This window comes from Neurospora crassa, linkage group I, assembly GCF_000182925.2.
Source record: "Neurospora crassa OR74A linkage group I, whole genome shotgun sequence".
Lineage (NCBI taxonomy): Eukaryota > Fungi > Ascomycota > Sordariomycetes > Sordariales > Sordariaceae > Neurospora > Neurospora crassa.
In genome coordinates this window covers 2,587,996-2,611,174 of record NC_026501.1, presented here as the reverse complement: position 1 = coordinate 2,611,174, position 23,179 = coordinate 2,587,996, and the positions used below count along the sequence as shown (strand labels likewise).

At 51.1% G+C, this 23,179-nt stretch overlaps 10 protein-coding genes across 10 annotated transcripts; 3 read left to right on the top strand and 7 right to left on the bottom strand.

Moving 5' to 3' along the window:
• Positions 1-470: 470 nt before the first annotated feature.
• NCU02523 (hypothetical protein) lies at positions 471-2,175 on the bottom strand. Its single transcript, XM_960561.2, has 2 exons — positions 1,860-2,175; positions 471-1,799 (listed from the first exon to the last, which is right to left on the bottom strand). Coding segments are annotated over exons 1-2 (957 nt in total). The 5' UTR covers positions 1,861-2,175; the 3' UTR covers positions 471-843.
• A 313-nt stretch (positions 2,176-2,488) lies between these two features.
• Positions 2,489-4,580, bottom strand: NCU02522 (hypothetical protein). Its single transcript, XM_960560.2, has one exon. The coding sequence runs from the start codon at positions 4,349-4,351 to the stop codon at positions 2,711-2,713; it is 1,641 nt and encodes a 546-aa protein (XP_965653.1). The 5' UTR covers positions 4,352-4,580; the 3' UTR covers positions 2,489-2,710.
• Positions 4,581-6,159: 1,579 nt separating this feature from the next.
• NCU02521 (hypothetical protein) lies at positions 6,160-8,396 on the bottom strand (the record flags this gene model as incomplete). Its single annotated transcript, XM_960559.2, has 3 exons — positions 6,670-8,396; positions 6,247-6,289; positions 6,160-6,192 (listed from the first exon to the last, which is right to left on the bottom strand). The coding sequence occupies exons 1-3, from the start codon at positions 8,061-8,063 to the stop codon at positions 6,160-6,162; spliced, it is 1,470 nt and encodes a 489-aa protein (XP_965652.1). The 5' UTR covers positions 8,064-8,396.
• Positions 8,397-11,434: 3,038 nt separating this feature from the next.
• On the bottom strand, positions 11,435-13,172 carry NCU02520 (thioredoxin). Its single transcript, XM_960558.3, has 3 exons — positions 12,958-13,172; positions 12,190-12,731; positions 11,435-12,129 (listed from the first exon to the last, which is right to left on the bottom strand). The coding sequence occupies exons 1-3, from the start codon at positions 13,037-13,039 to the stop codon at positions 11,779-11,781; spliced, it is 975 nt and encodes a 324-aa protein (XP_965651.2). The 5' UTR covers positions 13,040-13,172; the 3' UTR covers positions 11,435-11,778.
• Positions 13,173-13,838: 666 nt separating this feature from the next.
• NCU02519 (hypothetical protein) lies at positions 13,839-16,497 on the top strand. The gene is made up of 2 exons (XM_960557.2): positions 13,839-15,466; positions 15,548-16,497. Exons 1-2 carry the CDS (start codon positions 14,698-14,700, stop codon positions 16,111-16,113), a joined length of 1,335 nt encoding a protein of 444 aa, XP_965650.1. The 5' UTR covers positions 13,839-14,697; the 3' UTR covers positions 16,114-16,497.
• A 91-nt stretch (positions 16,498-16,588) lies between these two features.
• On the bottom strand, positions 16,589-17,509 carry NCU11236 (hypothetical protein; the record flags this gene model as incomplete). The annotated part of the gene is made up of 1 exon (XM_001728366.2): positions 16,589-17,509. The coding sequence occupies one exon, from the start codon at positions 17,507-17,509 to the stop codon at positions 16,589-16,591; it is 921 nt and encodes a 306-aa protein (XP_001728418.2).
• Positions 17,510-17,742: 233 nt separating this feature from the next.
• NCU11237 (prenylated Rab acceptor 1) lies at positions 17,743-18,273 on the bottom strand (the record flags this gene model as incomplete). Its single annotated transcript, XM_001728367.1, has 1 exon — positions 17,743-18,273. The coding sequence occupies one exon, from the start codon at positions 18,271-18,273 to the stop codon at positions 17,743-17,745; it is 531 nt and encodes a 176-aa protein (XP_001728419.1).
• A 473-nt stretch (positions 18,274-18,746) lies between these two features.
• Positions 18,747-19,207, top strand: NCU02517 (hypothetical protein; the record flags this gene model as incomplete). The annotated part of the gene is made up of 2 exons (XM_960555.1): positions 18,747-18,855; positions 18,999-19,207. The coding sequence occupies 2 exons, from the start codon at positions 18,747-18,749 to the stop codon at positions 19,205-19,207; spliced, it is 318 nt and encodes a 105-aa protein (XP_965648.1).
• A 1,360-nt stretch (positions 19,208-20,567) lies between these two features.
• Positions 20,568-21,555, top strand: NCU16362 (hypothetical protein). Its single transcript, XM_011395056.1, has 2 exons — positions 20,568-20,879; positions 20,992-21,555. The coding sequence occupies exons 1-2, from the start codon at positions 20,713-20,715 to the stop codon at positions 21,395-21,397; spliced, it is 573 nt and encodes a 190-aa protein (XP_011393358.1). The 5' UTR covers positions 20,568-20,712; the 3' UTR covers positions 21,398-21,555.
• A 123-nt stretch (positions 21,556-21,678) lies between these two features.
• On the bottom strand, positions 21,679-23,067 carry NCU02516 (hypothetical protein; the record flags this gene model as incomplete). Its single annotated transcript, XM_960554.2, has 4 exons — positions 21,679-22,161; positions 22,282-22,381; positions 22,500-22,902; positions 22,977-23,067. The coding sequence occupies 4 exons, from the start codon at positions 23,065-23,067 to the stop codon at positions 21,679-21,681; spliced, it is 1,077 nt and encodes a 358-aa protein (XP_965647.2).
• Positions 23,068-23,179: the final 112 nt, after the last annotated feature.

The window sequence follows — 23,179 nt, the reverse complement described above, 5'->3', positions numbered from 1 at the left end:
AGAATGAGAAGGAATGTAAAAAGATAGAAGGAAATAAAAAAGAAAGGAAAAAGAAAGAAGGAAAAAGAAAGGAAAAAAGCTTGGTTCTGATAATTGGTAACCACTCACAGAACATGCGCTTTGGCGCTAGACTAGATATAGAAGTTGACTATCTAATCACCATAATGAAATAATAAAGACAATACAAGTCCGCTGAACCGCGATTTGACCACCATCTTTTCATCCCCCCAAGTCCCGACGAAATAAGATGATGTAGCCTAGGTATAAGCAAAGCATGTGTGGTGTATTGCATGTGGGTGTTTAGAGAATGAACCCAGGGATCCTTTAGGAGCTAAGCAGTGAGTAAGTATATGATCACGGAGCTCAGTATGACCAGGCCATTTCCTTGTCACAGCAGGTAAATTGAGGGCTGACGCACCAAAAGATCTGACGAAAGTAGGAAGAGCTAAGATACACGTGAGGGGATAGGAAGGTGTTCTTTTATGTGTGACAACCGAGAAGGGATAAAAGACTCCTTATAAACTAACTGTACAGAAGGAACTGTCAGGTGTTGGCATGTTGACGTACCGACACTTCAACTTCCAGCATATGGAGAATATCATGGTCATATATATCGTGATCGTCAACATCATCATCGTAGCTACACTGCCTAGATATCGCTGCACAACATAAATTCATCAAACCATCGTGAAAGTGGCGCCCTCGCTAATTCATTTCTCCAATCACCTCAATCCAAAGGTAGAGGTAGCAAACTCCGAGCTCCAAGCACCATCCCAAACAAAGAAGCAACAGAACGAAAGAGTGCAAAGGGCGGCAAGAACGCCATTGAATAGCCCCGCACCATCAGCGGTAGTACGACCCTCTCTCCCAGCTCCTATCCCTGTCCCTGTCCCTGTCGAACGTCGCCTTCCTCCTCTCCTCAATCGTAATATTAATCCTATCCATCTCCCTTTCTAAGCTCGTCGTCGACGGACTCCTATGTCTGACTGCCGACTTCGACCTCGCTGAGTATATGTCCCTGCCCTGCTCCCACGGGTAAGGCAGTCTTGGTGGCGGCGGGCTCCTCATCCTTCTCGGAGGTAGTGATTCAGAGTGCCTCTTCGGCTGCTTGGGGCCCTCTACGTACCGATACGTCTCCAGCTCCTCCTTCACCGGCACTGGCACTGGGACGGGCACGCGCACGGGAACGGGTACGGGAACCCGCACCTCTCGCTCGATGACGACGTCGCGTTCTCGGCTGCGGCTGCGGCTGCGTTCGGCGTGCCGCGATTTAGACCTTTTTTTCTTTTTCTTTTTCTTCTCTTCGACGTCGACGGCGATGACGTCTATGATGTCGACGTGCTGCTTGTCGTTGTGAACCGGTGCCCTTGGCGGAGGAGGTGTGTTTGTGTGAGTGTATGTGTGTCCAACGTCTATTTCTGTCTCCCGTCGGGTATGTTCATGGACATGATGTTTGAGGTTGTGATGTTCGCGGTTGTGATCTTCATGATTGTGGTGAGGATGGGCGGGCATCGGAGCGTAGACTGGAGGGGCGTGATGAGGTGGTGTCGGGTGAGTTGGAACATGTGCGACTGGTTGATGAGGGTCTGGGCAAAACATCGGCGGTGATGGCGGCGGTGCGGGCTCGAACACATGCACTGGGGGCGAATGAGCCGGTTTAGCCGGTTTCTCGATCACTGCCGCTTGCTGCTCAGATGTAGGAACGATCGTGGTGATTTTCCTCCGGACGATCGTGGAGCCATTGACAGGAGGCTCTAGATAGAGACGTTTTCTGTGACGGTGTACTTTATCGGCGTACACTGGCAAATGTGTTGGTGTCAATGTTTTTGTGATAGACAAGGTAGTTGAAACGAACGTACTGGTGACGGATCTGTCGGCTTAATGTTGGATACCTCGACAAGTTTGAGATGGTCCTTCGCCGTAGTCCACTGGTCTCTGGAATTGATAAGAGAGGGCCGTGTTCGTATACTAGTAGTGTTGTGCGTGGAGAGCAAGCTCAAGAAAAAGGAAACGAGAAGGGCCCGGGATAATAACACGGTTCATGCTCCATGGTGAGGGTGAGTCTAGCCCTGCCGGAGGTCCTCGAATAATCCATCGGGTTCTCGACTGCACGCTACCTGCAACCTACGCGTTTTGCGAATCGGGTGAGACATTTCAACTGGATGTTGATGGTGGGATGGCTTGGAGAGGGGAACTATGACGTCGACAGGGACAGTGTCGCCGGCTACACTACCTCCTCTATGTTCGATTGGGCGCTTGATTCATACTGCCCAATGCCACTGCACTGCAAGACGGACCCCTGTGACGTGATCGCCCGAAGAATCTGCACAGTCAGTATGCCCCAGACCTCACTGCAACCGAAGCTATCGCTAAAAGATTTACCATACCGAATTCATGATCTCGACGCTAGTTTGGCTATTCATGTGATTTTCTGGGCGTTGAGTGTACTACGTCGGTCCTTAAGGCTCCGGATGCGATTGGCTGATTAGCGTGGGAATAGATCAACTTGAATGAGACTTTCGCTACACTACGATAATATTGAAGTGTTGAGAAACCAGGAGCTTTCACAACAGTTGTATAAATGTGCTCACAACCTGATTTATTTCCATATGTCCAAAGGGGACTTCAAGAACTACAATACTTCACGCTTTCCTTCCTTGCCTTCTGATCCGTGATTGCCCTTGGTTGGATTTGAAGCCACATGATGTCTTTATTCAGTATGAGCCTCTGCACCAGCTATCGTGACTCCGGTCAAGCCTCCAACATTTAACAAGCCATCCTCATCCAGATCCCGTCTTCTCTCTCTTTGCCTCCTCAACTCATCAGGATCCGGCATATACCTGCTGATAACGGTGTATCCCAACGCCAGCAGCACCATCAAGACCCAGATAGCATAACCCCACAGCCACTGCGTACGAGTGCTGATAGCGAAGAGACTAGCGAACAATGCCGGTGAAAAGGATCGCACGCCACTGACCAACGATAGAGCCAATGCGTTCAGCGTCCCGAGAGTCACGGGGCTGGGCGAGACATCATTTAGGGCGAGCTGGATAGCTGTGAAGGACATGCTAACGCCGCATCCGAGACATAACAGAGCCGGCATAATGAACCAAAAGATGGTCTCACCCGTCGAGCCACCGTTTCGCAAGAGGAGGCTGAAGAAGGGGCATATGGCAAAGAAGAACGGATACGCGATTGCGCACACTCGCAGGACGCCATTGGTGCCAATGCGGTGCTGTAGGGGAGGAAAGACGAGCAGGATCCAAATCGCCTGTGCCAGGCCGTTGAGACCCATCAGGAGTGAGATCTGCAAAGGCGTGAATCCAAGGCCGCCGAGGTCAATGCGTGTGAACCAAAAGACGGGCACGATCGCGGTAAACGAAAACGCGAGCAACATGATATGGCCATAAGTGTAGAGAACAATGGGTACACCTGGCGACTTCAGAAGATCCCAAGTAGTCATGGGCGCAGGTTTGGCCGGCGCACCAGACTCGGCATCGCGGCCGCCGCCAAATATATTGCTCTCGAGTGTCTCCTCAGCAAGGAAAGCAGTAACCAATACCGCAGTAACGCCGATGCCACCCACGGCAAAACTAGGCAATGCATAAGGATAGTCTTTGAAGAACTGTATGTTTCCAAAGAGCCCCGGGTACTGTTCGGCAGGATCCGCCAACGCGCCCCCTATGAGCGGACCAAAAAGAATCCCCAGGTTTCCGGTAAAGGCAAACCAACTGAATGCGCGTGCCTGTGTTTTGGTGGTGCTGTGCTCCGAAATCATGGTCCGAATGGTCACAATAGTCCCCGCAAAGACACCCGCCAGACAACGAAACAAGATCATCTGCGAAATGGTCTTGGCCATGCCAAACATGGCTGTTGCAAGAGTGACACCCATCAGAGAGATCACCAGCACCGGCTTCCTCCCAAACCGATCCGCGGCCTTTCCCCACAAGATCATAACGGCCATCTGCGTTAAGGAGAACAAAGACTCTATCAGGCCGCTATAGAAACCGACGTCGGCGTCTGCCAGGTTGCCGTTCTCTTGCGCCATCTTGTTGATGTACGGGAAGATAGAGAAGAAGGCCACGGGCTCGATCCATCGTGCGTAGCATAAAACAACAATTTGAGCCACGGGGAGAGGCTTATCGTCTGGGTCGACTTCGCTGCTACTCGATGGCTCGCTTATAAGCGTAGTAACCTCAGAAATTTCGGAGTCGGCGGTTGGGGCGATGTCTCCGGCAGCTAGCAACGGCGTGCTCTCGCTCGCTTGCTCTACCGATAGTCTTCGAGTTCTGGGTGGTCTGTTCAGGCTACCACAACTGCCAGAACCCCGCGCGGGCGCGTTGGGAGGCATCTTGAGGGGAATCGTAAGTAATCCGGGTAGGATATCCGAAATGTAAAAGCGAGATGGACTGCCAGTGTCTTGGCCCTGAGGAAAACACACGAACGTGGTCCCTCTCAGTCCTCAAGATCGAGGGAAATAACTGCAGATGACCGATAAAGAGAAAAGACGATAGGCAGAGAAAACCGCGATTGAAAGCATTATGGTAATGACTGACGACACTTGACAAGAAACAGTCGCGATACAATGAACCGACTTTAAGCAGCACCAGTCGAGGTGTGAACAATACTAAGCCCAAGTCTCGAGCTGTCAAGGTACCTTTGACAGTTGCCACCAACTGTCATAACGCCCAGCTTTTGTTTACAAAACATGATTTCATTGGTCCTTCGAAAGGGGACCTGGGTCTTTGGGGCTACATATGTAGAACCTCGAACTTCAGGGTTCGGGGTTAAGCGGGGCTTGGGTTTTGTGTGAACATGAGCCCAGAGGGCATGTTGTCGCCGACAGTTTGTTGCCCCATCATTTATATTTCTGCACCCTGGAAACTGGTCGTCCTCCGTGCATTGTATAATGTATAAGTTAATACTTGCCCGTAGACGCCGTACAACATTGTTATGTTAAAATGCAAGAATCGATAGAGGTTTGGACCATGATGCAAACATTCGCCCGATTCGGAAGGTTCCACGCAAGCAACCAACCTGCACCACTTTCTCATCACTCACTGGGCATTGACGGTCTCGCTTTTAGGTATCTAGACCTTTGGGATCTTCGGGGGCGTTGAAGTGGACATACGCATTGTTTCTGGTCATTTGGGGTTTATCAGCGAAAGTTCAGAGTAGGCAGGGTCGTTGGTGCAGCGAAGTGCATCCATTCACTAGTAAGAAGTTTCAACAGACAACACCTCACTTGATATCCAGCGCTGTTATTACGACAAGTATCATAGTCACCGCCACAGAGTCCAGTTGAGTCTTTTTGCCTCTGCAAACTTGCTTCCAGGCTCTCGGTCTTCTCTCGCGTATCTGCTGCTTCCAGTCAATATTGTCCAGTGTCATCATCCGGTGTCAAATACCCCACGGAACTGTCTCGAGTTAAACAAGTAGAGATTATAACATATTTTATCGGCAGAGATGCCCAAAAGAAGTAACCGCAATCCCCTGGTATCTCGAAGGATAAACATAGGTTTCTCTGTGGGGGTGTTCAACTTTAGTTCATCAGCTAGGTGAAGATGGAGAGGGGAAGTAGTCACGCATCTGCTTTCGGTGAGCTCGGTGATCTTCAGGTGAGCCAACAAAGTACCTAACAAAAAACTTGATCTGTACGTATGGCTAGATACGTTTGAACGATCAATCAGCAAAGCTTCAGTTCCTGAATAATAAAGATAGGTGTTGGAGGCTGGAAAAGCGACAACGAAAAAGGCTTGATTGGAGTTGTCTAACGGAAGAGGGAAAACGGAAACCAGGGCAGCCTAAATACCTGGAAGGGAGTGCCAGTGAATGGGCAAGGCCAGTGAAGGCGGCCCAGGGCACGGACTTCCAACAATAGGTGAAAGGAATGATGACAATAACAACATAAAGAAGAAACAAGTCGGTGCAAAACGATAGACAGGTGACCAGCCGCTTGGAATTAGCTGTCTTGCAGCGTACATCTCCCATTTTATGCACAACCATTTCTCACTTGAATAGAGCCTGTGTCAAGTTCGTCTAAACATGTTCCCCATTCTCTATTTTTGGTATGGTAAATGGAAACCCAAGTCTGAAATACACCCTCGTTGACAAAACCAGCAAACGCTGTAACTCACGAGATCTCGTAATTTCAACATTTCAACGGCCCTCACCCCCCTCATCTCCCTTGCCCTCTTCCACGTTATCCAATACAACAGTCACAACAATAACAACAGTCACACATACCCACCCCTTGTATACCTCCAAAGCAAACTCGCCCCCTTGATAGCTGGCACTCGAATTCTAGTAGCATGCTTTCCTGTCCTTCCTTCCAATCCTGCACGCCACGGCTCCCTTTCCCTTTCCCACTGCCTCTCCCACTCCCATTCCGCCTCCCTACTAGCACGGCCGCTCCAGCTATTCTTCTCTGCGGCTTTGGTGGTGGTGGTCGTCGTCCCTTTCCCAGTTTTTTTCCTCCGTCCGCTAGCGTTACTTTCTTTTCCACCTTTGGCGGAATGTTTTTCACCTCCATCCGCTACCTTAGCAGCTTCTGCTGCAGCCAAGCAGGCAAGTCTATGTCTCTCCATAACCTCTAAACTCTGCCTAACCGCCTTTTGGAACCGTCGTCGGAATCGTCGCCAATCGTCGTTGGTCGGCCAGGGATCGGACCACTCGCCTCCACTTCCGCCTCCCCTATCTCCTCCTCCTCCTCCTGCTCTTCCTCCTCCTACTCTGTTGACACCCCCCCTTACATCTTCGTCGTCGTCGTTGTCGTCGCCGTGATCGTTGTTTGTCCACCCTGAGTTGCCGTTGCTGTTGCTGCTCCCGCCGTTGCCGCCTTCACTAAAGTTATAGTAATCGAAATTCTCCCCATCACCATCATCCTCTTTGTCTATGACAAGCGGGTAATAAAGCAGCTCGTTAAGGTGCGGGCGTCGAGGGGCGTGGTTGATGTTCGCTTCGATGTCGAATTTGAAGCGGTAGGCTTGGTGGACTAGTTGGGGCCGTTGTGGTTGGGACGGGAGAGGCTGTTGGTGTTGCTGTTGCTGTTGTTGTTGGAGGAGTAAAGGGAAGGGGGGGAGCGGTAGTGGCAAGTGGGAATCCTGCGGAGAGAATAAAGGATACGGTGGCGGTAGCGACGGGAGAGACGGGAATAATAACGGTGATGAGTATGGTAGTTTATAACGGTTCCCGGGGGTTGCGATGGTGTTCTTATTGCTGCTGCTGCTGCTGCTGCTGCTATTGCTGACGGTGGAATAAAAATGGAGACCATTGCTGGCTGGTTCTGCGAGCGTCGGGATAGGATTGCTTGATGATGACCTGGAAGGCAGAATAACGCTGCTACTAACGCTACTGATGGGAGATGGAAATCCAGTGGCGCTGGGCCCGCTCGTGAAGAGAGGTTGCAGAGTGGTCGAAACGGAATGTTGGAGCGGATAGTTCGGGATAGAGGTCAAGGTGCCGGGAAATCGGAAGTCAAACTCAAATTGGAACTCCTGGTGAACGATGAAAATGAGAACCTTGAGCTGTGGAAACTTCGCCAGGTTGGTAAGCAACTTTCCCATATTGGTCTTGGATACCTTCCAGCTCAGCACTGGATGGCAAATCCCCGTGTAGATGCCATAGGATGTTCCGAGCGCGAGGCGGTTGATGTTGTCTCGAAGAAACGAAATTTGACTCATGAAATGGAGAGTGCGGTGAAGCCGCTTGATAAGCAGGTACGGCTCAAGAAGGAGAATGTCTCGAGACAGGTCGATATATTTGGTTGTCCTCCCCAATGTTAGAGGCTTGTAGTTGTGAAGAACAAAAGATCGACTCTCATGACACACGGCTGCTAAGGCTGGCGGAGGTTCTGGATGGATGTTGGCAAACATCAAACCTTCATGGGGAGGGGTCTTTCGCTTCGAGTTTGGTGCGTCCAAAATCTCATAAACCCGTGGTTCTGGCAAAGAGAACTCCCATATAATGTTTCGCAGCTCGGCCGGTAGCCGCTGGAAGTTGGTGAACTTATCCATCGAGTTGGCTGGGTAGCACTGATAGATGCCGTGATGATCATAGTGCATTGTGAATGTTGTTTACCCGTATCGTGCTGATATGTCGGTGCCGATTTGCCACAGCCTTGAAAGATGAACAGAATCCACAGGATTCGTCGTAATGCATTCGTCCTTGCGAAATGGTGATAGTGTTGCCGCTCCTCCTAGACAGATATCGCTTGGTCACGGCCCCTACGATTTTCCACCGCAGGTATTTGAAGTGACACTCGAGATGAACGAGTAACTCCAGAAGCGGACGAGTTTTATAAGCCGTTTCGATGTGTTCCGATCATGTCTGTACCACCACTTATTAACTGGCGGACGAACTGGCCACGACAACGTGGCCGTAGGTAGCGAGGGGACTTCACCACAATAAGATGTCAAAGACGTGGAACTCTTATACCTCCTGGTCAATGACTAGTCCTAAGAATAACGAATCAAGAAGGTCACAAGGCGTAACCAAGGGCTTTGCATCACGTCATCTAATCTTGATATGGTTAAGTGGCTTGAAGGAAACAGAAAGTCGATACAAGTGTCAAGATGCGTTGAAGGATCAGATACATGTGATCGAGGTCGGGGCTTGCCCGATACCTGCGCGCTTCAGCTCCGTCACTGGACAGGGCATTTTCAGGGACGAACCGACCGTTAGTCTTGGGACAATTTAAAGCTGACCAGGCGTACCAGGTAATATGTAAGTCAACACCCAAATGCGCGAACGGTTTAGGAAATTGTCAGGAACAAGGAAGAGCTAGGACTTGCCCAACGCCAGGAGACCTGGCTATGCGAGTTGCTCTACACGGCAAAGGCGTGCCCTTGACAGGAGCAAGCACACTAGGATGGAGAGGCGAGACGTTCCGCAAGGAGGACGCTCCACAACTAGACTAGCTGTGGACTACCTGGAACAGGCACCAAGATGATGGATGGTGATTCAAGCGGTTGCTGCTTGGCACTGTCAAGGTTTGTCATGTTCATGTCATACCTTGAATCAGAGCGGGAACCACAATATCCATCTCTTTGGCCATTGGGATCGAAAACTGTTGCCGTTTGGACGGATCCCAATGACCTAGAAACGGCATAAAATGGTTACCCGGACTGGAGGGGTCCTTTGACAGCGTGGTGGCAGACAGGTGATTGCGAACTTGCCTGTAAGGGTAAGTCGATTCGGAAGAAGTACTGGGTTGGTTGGTAGGTAGTGAACAAGCAGACGGATGATACATGACTAGGGACTGGTATGAGCTATTCTTAGCGTATAGGAACCACCTCTTATACCTGTAGCGTTTCGATTCATTACCGTCCAATACATACTGGTTTGTTTGTTAGCTCGAGACCCCCGAGCCAGCTCCCCAAGGACTTATCATATCTGGTTAGTCCGTTTCATTTCATGACCAAGGCGTGAACTAGCGTTTGAATATGGTATTTGTGAAACTTGAAAATGCCATCTTGGATTGTGTTGTTGGCTGTACCTGACCTTTGATTTTATCCTGGTAAGCTTTGGGACAAAGCGGTTTGGATTTCGTCCAATAGACTTGGAATACCAAGCCAGCAAACAAACCAGTGTTAGATTGTAGTATCCAGGCTTACCGATCTTGGGGCCATGGCAACGTGCCGTCGAAACAGAGTTGCAGTTTACGCGATAGTGTTGGAACCGAGGGGTAGGGTCAAGCGGCTGGACCGGATGCCTGCGTAGTGTATCGACGAGACGACGTAGGTAGAGGGAAGCGGGGGTTTACCTCAAGTTGGCTGCTAGAGCTTGTAGCTCAGTAGTCTAGCAACTGACTTTTACCTTGTCATTGCGCAGGTTTCGGATGACTTCAAAGTAGACATCCATACTGAACTTTCTGAAAAAAAAAAGCAAGTTACAGAACCTAGCCGAAAAGATGCCAGCTGGCACAGTTGTTAGTGCTGATTTCGGACTGGGGTATCTGATTGAGTAAAAACCGACGAGGCGTAGGAACTAGTTGCGGCGGATATGCCATTGTGTATTCGAAATATCGTATAGCATGCGTCAATTCCGATATGAACGCCTCTTTTTCTCTGCGCTGTAGGCAATATCCAATACTGTGTGGACATTATTATGGTTGGTAGGACATCCGAAGGGGAACACCAGGATCCATGGGTCAGCTCGTAGCTGGCTTGAGTTCCGCGATGACAAAGTCTGTCAGACTCGAGACTTTTGTTGGAAGACCGCACACCCCACGCACACGAGTCGATGGGGAAGACGACGATCAGTCATTACGGTTATACGGTGGTCAAACGCTGGCACGCCCATGGATCCTCGTATGCTTGTCTCGCATAAATTTTGCTCATATAAACCGGAAACTTGGAGGCTCGGGCGTGGGCGACGATATGTGTTAGCCGAGAGACGATGTTATGCTGGGCCGAACAAACACATCGTCCACACAAGTTAGGCTGGAATGGTTGAGCGCAATCATGCCATTCTCTACGGAGAAAAGCCCCATATGAAGAGTTTTAAAGACACTAGGCGAGGAGAAGGGTAATGGAAACCGAGATAATGTGGCCCGTCGTTTTGCGTTGTAACATACTACAATCCCATATGGGAGCAATCGAGATTTCAGTTTCTGCTTGGTCAGGCTTGCCTGGCTGTGAAGAACCAAGGACTCGAGGTCGAGGAAGGGTCACACAAGACAGAAACCATCACCAGGAAACCGATTCCCGCCAGCATCCTGCAGCAACCGAAGCTTCAGTGTTGAAAGTAGGTACCTCTAGGTAGTGTGGTTGGAAGCGGCGCTGGCAGCGTGTAGTCGATTCGTGCTCAGAGTCTGGAACCGTGGAACGGCGTCAAGCGGGATTCTACACCTCTGCCAGGATAACACTACACTAGAAAGTCCCGTCGACTTGGACTGGTGACATTGGCTGACCGCAAAACGCTACGACGTCGGCGCTACCATTGTCATGACAGAAAAAGTGACTGGCCAAATGCTTTGCCAGCTGCCAATACCTCGGGGCTCGACGACATGCTGAGCCCACCTCAAAACTCGAAATTGTGGGCCTGTCGGGGTGACTAAGCTGTTTCGGATACTCCACTAAATTTTCTCAATATAATGACCTCGAGCCGAAATTCCCTTTCCTCCTCTCTTTCTCTTTTTTTTTCCTTCGTGCGGCGGTCACGACTCATTCAAAACATTACCCGTGTTGCTTCGTTTTCATCTCCTTTCGGAGATTCCGTGAAAACGTCGCGTCAGTCGTGGCCTAGATAAATCATATTGCAGGCCGATTTCCTCGTCAGTCAGTCCATCGAGAACCAACCCCTTAGGGCTGGATGGTGATGAAGAGATCGGACATTTTATCTGGGGCTACTTTCTTTGACTGTTGTGCGTAACTGGTTTGGAGGTTGCTTTGGTGACTGCGAGCATTGTCTTGAGACCAGCCCTGCGACTGGACTAGTATCACCGTATTGATTATTCGTCATAAGGGCTACAATCGCAGGATGTAGTCAACGCGACTGTGTAAAATTACACATATCCTTCACCTACGTGATGTTTGAATACCCGTCCATTCAGTCATGGTGCTGTGCGTACAAGGACTAGTTACAAGACTGTGCCTCTAGCATCTTGATAATGTACGGATCTCTCAAGAACGCACTCCTACTTTGGATATGGGAATTGGTTGGTTTGCAATGCGCACCTTCGCTCTCTATGGCACCATCAAAACGCCTGCTGCCTGATATTAGTGGTATCTGAATGCTCAATGCCTGAAGCTCGACACCAACACTCCTCTTCCTCTTCTACTCGCCCGGGAGATCACCGATCTTCTCCAGTTTGCCCATATCCCTAGTTGCTCCTGACTCTCCAATGAGCCTCAGCCTATCAATCCTGACCTTGTCGCTATCCCCGTCTCCATTGGCAACAAACAGAACCAAGCTGTTAATGTTCTGGAACCGGACGTAACGCAGAGGAACGCTAGCAGTTCCTTCCTTGTTCCAGTCACTCTCTGACAGCTCGATATCTTGCGTGGCTTGAAGATCTTCTGCTTCGTCAAACCCGAGATTGTGTGGCTTGTTAACAAAAAGCTTGATCGTTTTCGGCCTCGTGGGCAATTCGTCGTCGTCGTCATCAGTGGGAGGCAAGGAGGTAATCTGGTTAGGTCATGTCAGTTGCGTTGTCCGTCGTCTAGTCGAACCTGTTGCGGGACCAACCTGAAGAGTATGCAATTTGAGCATAGACTGAAAGGGCATGAAAAGCAGCAGTTGGTCGTCGGTGTCACTTTCTACCCAATCCTTCGCGGTTCCTTTGCCACCAGACAGGGCACTTGGCTTTTCGGTCGAAAAAAGCACTCGGACGCCACCGGTCTCTGTGTCGACATTCAAAAGCTCAGACCGGTTAAGCTCAACCTGATCGGTAACATCCACGTACCCGCGGGGAAGTGCGGCACCCTTCCAGCTGCTGGAGCTCCCGCTTGCCTGTTCAGTCTTCGCCGAATCAACTGCGCGTTTGAGTTTCTCAACCAGTTGCGCTAGCCTCCTAGGATTGTCACCAGCAACCTTGTCGATTTCCTTGCCGTTCTGGAAGAGCATAGTCGTCGGGACGGTCGTGATGCTGTAGGCATTCTTAATCGCCTTCAACTCGTCCACGTTGACCTTTGCGAGCTCTAAGACCGTGCCGCGTCCTTCGATGCCTTGGGAGTGGTGTTCGAGAATGTGGATCGCTTCCAGCGAGGCCGTGTTAGAAGGCGAGTAAACTGGAGAAAACTATGTTAACAAGCTGTTCTTGACGAACCGCGTACCGCCAGGGAGAGATGGGTGCGTAAAAGAAACGCGAATGCATGGCGAAAAGGCGCCTCCACGCTTCCGTATCCAGACGTTGAAAGTGATGACATGGTGAGCAGCGGCGAAGTTGTATATCACCAGGGCATGCGATTCATGGGGATCGCTTTCTCGAAGGACTGGCGTAGGAGTAGAACTCACATTGTGCCACAACGATTTTCGTGGCATCCAGTAGAGAACTCCATTCTGCTGGGCTCTTAACTTCAACTGCAGGCGACACCATACTGATCAATACTCTGGAAAATGGCGAAAGGGTAGAATGGTGGGGGGTTGGTGATCGCAGGGTTGCAAGTTGCAAGAATTATTGAGAGTGGAAGCCAAGCGATGACAACACAGAAGTGGAAGCTTTCGGACAAGTTCGAAGCCTAAGGTCCATTGCCCCGCGCTTTCATCCTACCCCTGCAAGGCAGGACCTGTTGCAGTGGGTGATGGAGTCATACATGGTCAACTCGTACCTACGCAACTATGCATGTGCTGTCGGCTCTGTATACCTATGTATTTATCAACGTTACATAACACCTATTGCGGCAGTATGATGCTAGGAAATCACGAAACGATGGAACTTTCTGCAAGCTGGAGGCCGTGAGTGCAAGTGGAAAAAAACTCCGTCGGCGATATAAAGCGTCACGGCGGGTAGGTAGAGGTAGCCCAGGTACTAGGTACCTCTCTACCTCTACGGTTTGTACCCGTGCCACGTGTGGCTTGTCAGGTACCAACTACCCCACCGTTTGCAGCAAGGGAAGTTCAGTTCGTTGACATCGCTCATCATAGGCGAGCTCAGCTGTAAGTTGGTTCTTCCGATTTTGTCTTTTCGAGAGTTTGCGATACAGCAGATAAAACGCCGTGATCTCACACACTGCCTTGACCTTCACAGTTCATTATCAAGCTCTGATCGTCTTACTTTCAGCCGAATAACAATTACCTATCAAACCCTGAGTCCAAGACGGACTTACTGTGTATTTTTTCAAGTCTCACAATAACAACAGCAACAACAACCTCCTCCTCCACGATAAAGTCGATGGCTTGCTTCTCCAAAAGGTCGTCCCTGGCTCCCCCGCTTCGTTGTGACCACTAATCCCCACTCGCCAATTTCTATCCAATATTAGGCAATCATTCTGCCAGGGCTGTTGTTGCCATGGGTGCCGAGCCCGAGATTCCAAATGTGACAAGGGTCACAATTTCAGGGGTAGACGGTCCTGCGGTTCAAGTCCAGTCTCAAGTCCTGGCATCCAGTCGCAGACCTCAACGAGCCCCCAGCCTCATGAATTTTCAGCGGTGAGAGACGACTGTGAGAACGGTTGAATCAAGTTCGCCGCTGGAGATAGGGCTACCTACTTTGGCTTGTCGGACTGTTGTTTGGGCTGGTCCTAGGCATGACAGGTTTCGAGAACCAATCCCCTCTCCAATCTCGCCGTGTTTCATTACCCTATCCTACCGTTCACTTATACATCCCAAGATCGAGTCTTAAAGTGTGGTGACAGCGACTTCCAGACGTGCCACGGCAGCAATTCAAGAAGCAGATACATATGTCTGTGTTAGCTGTCAATCACCGTGCAGATTTGCGCTCCTGAAAGGGGGAACTCAGCTCCCAACAATTGTGCCCTACCTTCCCTAGACGCGTCAAGCCGCTCCTGTTGGTCGGAGAGGGTCCGATCCTCCTCCACTTCCAGTAACCTAAACGACCCGGACCTGCGTGGAAGCAATCCTACCTTTTTCTCGAACCATCAAATCCTTTGCCAGCAACCGGGTTGAAGAAGACCAAACGCAACCAACGCTTTCGTATTCATAATTTGACATCAAAGGGAAGTGCAATACTGTCCGCTCAAGAAAAGTCGTTCCACATATACATACATCTAAGCAAACCCAACCCAAACCGCCAACATGGGTCTCCTCGGGGAGGGTTTCATGTTCTCCAGTCGTTCATCAAAGTCGAAAAGGCCAAAGCCTTCGCATCGGTCCTCATCCTCCAGGCAAAGTAAGGAACCAATCGAACCCAAGGAACGAGACCGGGAGCTCAAGACACGAGAGAGAGAACGAGAACGGGAATCCAGGGAACGAGAGCGGGAACTAGAACGTCAACAAGAACGGGAGAGGGATCGTGAACGGGAGCGGGAGCGGCCACCACCACCACCACCAAAGGCCCCCTTTCCTCCTCCAGATGCCAGTGACAGCAGCGGGAAAAGACGCAGGCAGGAAATGTACAGCAGGGAGAGTTATAGAGCGGATGAAAGGGCAGCAGTATCGAGAGGAGGACCTGACGGGAGGGAAGGAGCAGAAGGAGGAGCAGGAGGCCTAGTCGGCTTCTTAGCCTCTCTCCTCCTCGGCGACGACGACGACCTTGACGGTATGGGCTACGGAAGCGACTCCGACTCTGACAACCCGCGGCGCTCACTTCCCAAGACTCCCAAGTCCCGTGGCGGGCATGGGCATGTCGATTCAGACATGTACGGCGACGATGCACCTCCACGCGACTACTTTTCCCTTTCTCGAAGGACCAGCAGCCGACTGATTGACCCTCTCGGCGGCGGCGGCGGTGGTGGTACCCCGCGCAGCAGTCACGGTGGCAGACCGGAAAAGCCTCCCAAACGGCCATCGTTCTTTAAATCATTTTCCTCATCAGGCAGGCGAAGTTCTTTTTTTGCCAAATTTCGTACGTTCTACCTTCTCTCATCCCCCCACCCCACTTTCTTCCTTTTGCCCAGTATCAGTCCCTAACCCTCACCCTCTCTAGGCCGATCATCCTCCTCCTCCTCTTCCTTCTACAAACGCTCTCCCCGCCCTCGCCTCATCAAAAAGCTCCTGAAGAAACTCAAGCGTCTCCTCCGCGACCTGGCCTACTACGCCCAGCGACACCCGATGAAAGTCTTTATGCTTGCCATCATGCCACTCATCACCGGCGGCGCCCTGACGGGTTTACTCGCTAAACTGGGCATCCGCCTCCCCAAGATCGTGGACAGACTGCTGGCGCTAGCGGCCAAGTACTCTGCTGGCGACTCGCTGGGTGCCGTAGGGGAAGTGGCGAGGTTGGCGAGGGATGGGATTGGTCTTGGTGGTGGTTACGGCGGCGCCGGTGGTAGTAGTAGGAGTGGCGGTGGCGCGGGGACGGCAGCGGCAATGATGGGGGATGCATTAGCAAGAGGGTTTAACACGACGCAAGTTGAAAGAGGTCGCAGAGGAGATGGGTCGGTGTGGGAGAAGAGGACGATGGAGAGAGATGGGGTGTTCAATGGGTCTGGAGGACCGGGGTTGAGTTGGCAGGAAGGGTTGAGGAGTGTTTTAAAAATGTTATCGGAATAGGATGGAGGAAGGCTGACTGACAGACAAGGACAAGGGTGGACATGTCTAAATATTTGGGTGCTTTTGGCGTTCCACGAGCCGGGCGGACACGATTTCCGGGGGGATATGTTGTATGTGATACATGAGGTACGAGACATGGATGGTTTGCGGCATCTATACCTACTTTCTTGCTTGGAACTTGGTTTGTGGTGGTCCTCGGCGGTTATCAGCTGGTTACAGAGCAATATTGAGTCCTCTGCACCATATTACCGACAAATCTGATCGAAAAGAAGCATCACAAATTTTCACGAGCGATGGAAGAAATTGATTTGATGGGGAAATAAATATTAAGAACCATAAACTACCATATCTCTCAACGTAATACACACACAAGACATGTAGCCAGTCAGTCTCCTGTTTCTTTTTCTTTTTCTTTTGCCCTGCCAAAGTGCAACCGATTTCAAAAGCAGAGGTCCCAAGTAAACAAGTAGCCATTTTAGCCACGACTTCTGCGCTTGGAAGAGCTTGATGACTTGGAAGAACTACCAGTCAACATCTCCTTCCGCTTGACAATTGAAGGTGGGTCACCAGACGTCCTCCTCGATGAAGAGGAAATATCGTGTAGGGATTGCTCATCTGCAACTCGCGCACGCTCCGATCGGTCATAGTGGTTGGTGCTCCTCCCGGCGGAACTGCTGATCCGTGATGAATGCCGGTGCCTGTCTTCCTCTCCCGCCGAATAGTCGCCCGGGCTCAGATCGCTGGTAGTCCGGTGTCTGTCTGATGTTGTCCGACTCCTGTGGTCGCCTGTGTACGTGGGACGAGTGGTACCGCCGGGATGCAAGTACTGGAAGGGATCGACTCCGCTCCCGGTAGAAGCTTGCCGCGAGATATCGTGGTGGGGAGAACTGCCTGATGCTCCAGGAGAGATATCGCCGTAGGGAGGAGAATCGCGAGAACGCCGAATGGGACCGGGTTGGTCTTTGACATATGAATAATGAAAAGGCGAAGAACTCTGTTCCCTTTCAGCGGTAGTTGACGACCCGCTGGGAAGACGTGATGGAGGAACCGGTGACTGTTCCCGCGGGGTTCGCGAAGGCTCCCCACGAGAATTGCGCCGAGGCACCTCTATTTGGCCAAAAGCACCTAGCGGTACCGCGATCCGCTTTTCCTTTTTCCTACGCTCTTCGCCGTTCTGACGTCGTTGATACCGTTCGAGAGCTGCCAGTTCGTCCTTTGTCAGCTTGACGTCGGCCTTGCCCTTTGCTTGAGCCCGGCGAATCCGTGCCAGGGCAGACTCGAGATGGACATTGTCTTCCTCGTCGCTCGCCGAGTCCTCCGAATCATCGTCTGTTGTGTCCGCCCCATAGGTATGTTTTCCTCGTAACCTCGCACTACCACCGCCTTTATTGCCCATGTCAACACCCGTAAACCGAAGGGGATCACTGGCAAATCTATTACCCAAAGATTTCGAAACCAACCCTGACCCAACGCCTTGTGTAGTATGAGGGCTGCCGTCCTCGCTGTCCAGTTCTTCCACCACACGCCCAGAACCCCACCAACCCTCATCATCACTCCCGTTGCGCGCCCGCTCGCGCCTCGATGGTCTTCCCCATTGGGGCGCAGATTTGGGAGCTCGCGGCCGACCATTTAGACCGCCTCCCCGGAAAAAGCCTCGTCGATGGGCTTGTCCATAAGCGAAGCATGGCCAATGATGACCAAGCCGCTGGCGCCAATCAACCACATGACAGTGAGGAAGGGCGAAGAGAAAAGACCGATCGGGATCGCAACGACGTACAGTCCCGTGTACAGCTGCGAAGTGGTGAAGCGGTGCTGGCCGATCTCAAGATCACGGCCGTCGAGCTTGCCAATGAACCACATGCCGGCAACGACGAAGACGATGTCAAAGAGCAGCCAGGGGTTAGTGAGCAAGGCGTAGATGCAGAGCATCACGAACACGACAGCATAGTTGCTGGAGAAGTGGCCCAGGTTATAGTTGACGCGGGACTGCATCTCGGCGAAGTTTTCGGGCTTGGAGAGGCGCTTGATATCGAAGAACTCCGAGAGAGGGCGCAGGTTCGAGAAGCGGTTGGCAATCGAGCCTGAACGGAAGTTTTGGAAACGCTCGCCCATGTTGAGGCGAGACGTCAGGACATCTATGGGGATCTGAATTCGCGACATTGTGACTGTGTGTAGAGTGGGTTGAATTGCACTAAGTGCGTAGCTGAGGTTGTAGGGAGTCGCACGGCGTTTCGAGTGCCAAAGTTGGTGTTGCGTGAGGCAAGAATGGGTTTGAGGACAGGAGACGCGTGTTCAAGTTGCGGTGGGCTGCAATTATGAGATCTGGCAAGAGCACGGTGGTCAGACTCGAGGGCGAATCAAAATAAAACGCTGGTGGGCGCAGCCACTAAGGTAGGCAGAAAGAAGGGAATGGCATTGGGCTAGCATGTGCAATGCTGTGAAGGTACCCGCCTCTAGACATAGTAGGTAGGTACGTTAAGGTACCAAACGATAAGGGGCAGGCTGCAGAGAGGTCGGGTCCCTTTTTTTAATTGCGGTTACGCGAGCCTGGCGGGGCGATGCCGCGATGGGAATGGGACAAAGGGGGGTTTTTGAGGAAGATGGTTTCCTTACAACTAACGTACCTCTTCACCATGGGAAATGGGGGAAAGACGGTGGTCGTCAGGCTCTGCAAGCATGGATGGAAGTCCAAGTTCACGATAGACGTTCGTTTGATGTTTGAAGGGCGAGGAACAGCAGAAGGTAGGTATACAGTCTTGAACAGTATCCCCGCGGGCGGTGTTCGTTATGAACGAAAGTCAGGGTCCGAGAATGGTGATGTTCCAGAATAGCCCCAGGGGTAGTGGGTTCCCCTAACGCTAGCTGCCCTGACTCCGGTGCCCCAGTATGGTGGCGCTCCTTGCCCTGTGAACAGCCCCTGGGTCTGTGCTGCAGGCGGGTTGACCTGAGCGTGGTGCCCGAAGTGGCCGTGTCCGAGCCCTCCGCCGGTCAGACAAGTGGGGCTGAACGGTCCGGTGTCTTCCGGTGTCGAGTGTCGGAATTCCGTCTGCTTGCCCCTTTACCCGAGCAACGTCCTCGGAGGGTGGGTGGATGATCGATGGGATGAGGAATTCAGGAAAAGTTTACACTGAACGATCTGAGGGAGCTGTCAGGCTTTTAAAAGCGACGACTATGCACAACCGATAGAGGGTTATCTCGCTTTCCAACAAGGAAATGGGATTGGGTCTTTCGGTCCGCCAGAGTGAAAAGCCATCCAAGCCCAGGCACCCATGGATCGCCCATTGGGTGCTGATCATGTTGTTATGGCGACGGCGGGGTTGAAGGCTACCCCTACTAGAGGTAAGTATTCTACAGTCTTGGATTCGCTGGATATGGTGTACAAGTGTGAAAATGACTGCATGCTGCGTGTAGACTGTACTTTTCCGTTCGGTCCCGTCCTGGTTCGTCCTCTAGAGGAGGAATAAAAGTTGCAATATCTAACAAACAGGATTCCTTTTCGTATCGTACTAAGAGCGAGTCATCCTTACATCGAAGGAATACCCAACAAAACCCAATAATTACCCGTATCGAAACCAATATGCCAAAGCTACCTACTAGACTAGGTACTTGCGGCTTCCTCATGTTGTGCACCAAACAAGACGACATGGATGGCAAGAGGGTCTCTGCACTCCAGACAAGGAACATAATCCACAGGCCATTTTCCACCTTGGGATGGACATTATCCCAAATCACTGTATATGTCGCTCAGAGCCCGGTAATCTCTGGTCGCCTGTTTGACGGCCTGCCTCAGCGATCCGGTTTGTTGTTGTGAGCCTAGGTATCCACCGAAGGCTGGTCATACGGACGACCAACTCATAGGAGATATCTCATCTCGGGCTGCCCTAGGATGGCTTCGAAGAAGCTTTCCGTTGATCGTCACCGCTTCTCACGAGGAACATCTACAATTTCAACCGAAACTCGTTGTTGCAGTTATATCCGAAACACCAAAGTTGCAGGAGACCGCCCCCTGTGAGCCTCCTCGTACACCAAAGAGACGAAGACGTGACAGACCTTGGTGTCGGATGCGGGATCTGTCACGTCAGGAAGGTTAACATGATCGACTATTTCACGGACTCGGTCTCCAAAAAGAAGTTGTAGTTGTCAGTAAAAGACAGACAAGTTAGCTGGCAGGTCAGGGACTCCGTCGCCCAAACATGTCTTGCGTGACATGGAGGTTCAAATAACATCATCTTCCTGAAAGCCTAAAAATACTTAACGGTCTTTCATCTGCTCGTACCTTCCTCCGTTTTGTCCGGAGTTGCACTTGGCAAGTTCTGTCAATGGCATCAAGTTGATGCGGCTTATGACGTTGTCCCGTCCCTCGAGTTGTCATTAGGGAGGATGTCGACCACTATATCAATAGATAATTCCCAAGAGACCTACCAGTTCATTTCTGACATCCCATGTGAACATCTCGCCAACCTGCTACACTCGTTCTGAACCGCATCCGTTTTTCACCTTGCTACCTGTATCACCTCGCAACGGCTTGGTGCTCTCTCAAACAGCACACTTGGCCCGCCATCGAGAAACCTTTCTACCAATAATTGATTCCCAGAAACAATGTACATCCGACTCCTATATCTCCTTCTCCTGGGCGTCGCTAGTATCACCACACATGCAAGCCCTACCCCTGCTGTTCTCGACGACGGTCATGACCTGAACCAAGTCCCGGCCTTCAACGTCACCAACTTTGAGGCATCAGCCATGGTCCTCAGTAACCGAAACTTGTAAGTGCTTTCACTTCACCCACCTTCCTTGCATAGAGTCTCTCTATCTCCCCTTCTATGTATCTTCCAGAAGAACAACAACCCACTAACATCCCAATCCACCTCACCCTAGCTACAAATTCAACGTTACCTTTTATAATGAAGCCGTCCCCGTGCACTGCGAAGCAATGGGCACGACCATTAACCACCAGTTAACCAGCATCCCGCAGACGTGGTGTCCAACAGATCCAGGTGATGTTGGCAGCGGGTACGGTGGAAACGGGACCGGAACTAATTGCCAGCAGAGCAACAACACAACCACGGGACCAGGTGTCTCCTTCAAATGGACTGAGCAGCCGGACGGCAGTGCAGCATTGTTGATTGTACGCCGCATAAACGATCGGGTGGCGGACACGGCCGTGTACAAAGTCACTCCGGATTGCATACCGATGATGGGGGATGATATCTTTCGGCATCAGGTGTATGAGGGGCCGGAGAACTTTTCGGTGCCGGCTTATAGGTCTTCTGAGTTGGGTTAACCCCGTGGTGGTTTCATGGGGAATAGGTGCTGAGTGCTTGAAGTGGGCATGTGCGCAACTTGCTTGGGTTGAATGTTCATCATCGTTGGCTAAATTGTTGTCCAAGGGTATCGAATTGTGGATTTGGGACCTCCTAACTTGTCATTCCATTCATTGAGGGGGAGAGGTAGGAAGATCATGGAAATGCTTTACCTAGATACGATGCCCAACCGATATTTTCCCAACTTGATGCTTTCACGGCACCCTGATATAACGTAGGTATCATCCCGTACAACCACGTACTACAGAGACACACACCCATTTGCACTATCCTCGATAAAAATCCCCCCATAGATCTGTCCTTCATCGATGTCACTCTCCTGATACCCCGAATTTACCACATCATCAGTGCCAGTAGGCTTCTTGAGAATGCCAATTTGATATTGGCCTTCTCCCGCATTATTGTTCGGCACAGCCTGAGTAACACTACGCAAAGGTTCATGGCCTTTGGAATAGTAGAGACGTAGCGTGCTGTTATCTTTTTGGTCAGTCAATGAAATCAAGGACGAAGAACTGGGGAGAGCAACATGCTTCTTGTTGAAATCCAGAGTAATAGCAAAATTCTGCCACTCCTTCTGCTCAATAGGCGTTGACCAGATCAACTTGTTCTCTCGGCTCATGATCTTGAAGGTGTTCTTGGCTAGGCTGCCTTCCTGGCCGATGATGGTGCCGGTTACAAAGTTGAACTGGTTGGCGGACCAGTCGGAGGTTTCGTGCCAGACGTTCTATCACACGGACCAGTCAGTAACAAGAATTGACGACCAAGGGAAGCATGGAGCAGAAAACAAAGAAAAAGAGAAAGGAGGAAGGGAGAGAAGGAAACGAAAGAAAGAACCAAAGCTTACAAGATACTCATGTGTTAAATTCAACCCTCTTGCTTCATCCTGCCTGACACTAAAATGTAGTGTCTTCACTCCTCTGGACGCAGGGCTGCCGATGTTTTTGCTAGATTTTCCATTTCAATATCAGCAACCATCTTCCCAAACCCCAACCAACCTCTATACCACCCTGCTCCCCATAAATCTTGCCAATCATCACCACCAGGTCATTGGGGTGTACTCACTCCCCATTGAAAATCAACCCAGCCCTCCGAAACCCATACTGTGTCTTGAACACACTCGCATCGGCAATAGTCACCTCCAGAGGTTTATGGCTGCAACCATCAAAACGGCTCCCCTTGTCCCCCTCAGGGAATTGAATGATCTGGCTCCATTTGAGACTGGATCCCTTGACACTGTCCGGGTTGAAGAGAGAGGTGGCGGAGCTGTCGAAGTCCATTAGCTGTGTATGGATCTTGATGCGGCCGTCGAGGATCACAGGGCATTTGATTAACGCGGCGTGGGGTTGGGGAACGGCGAGGGCGGTAGTTGCTAAGGTGGATAGAAGGGTGAGGATGGTTGGGGTGAGCATCTTGTCCGAAAGGTCGATGGACAGTGGGAAGACAGGAGTATCGACGTCTTCGTAACCTAGGAACGATGGTATTTGTGACGGTTAGAGGGAAAGCTTGTTATATCTCTCACATTCCTCTGCTGCTACGTACTCAACCCCGGGACATAACTCCCCGGCTGATTTGAGCGGAGGGCATCATCAACCGCACACACATAGGTGATCCCCTTCGGCCGGGATCGCATTCCTGGAGCTTGAGGTTGAGATGAAAATGCAACGATACCACAAGGGAACCACGTCCCAAATATCCGGATGGGGTTTGTGGGGAAATACTACCTACTTTCTCACCGTCTTCCA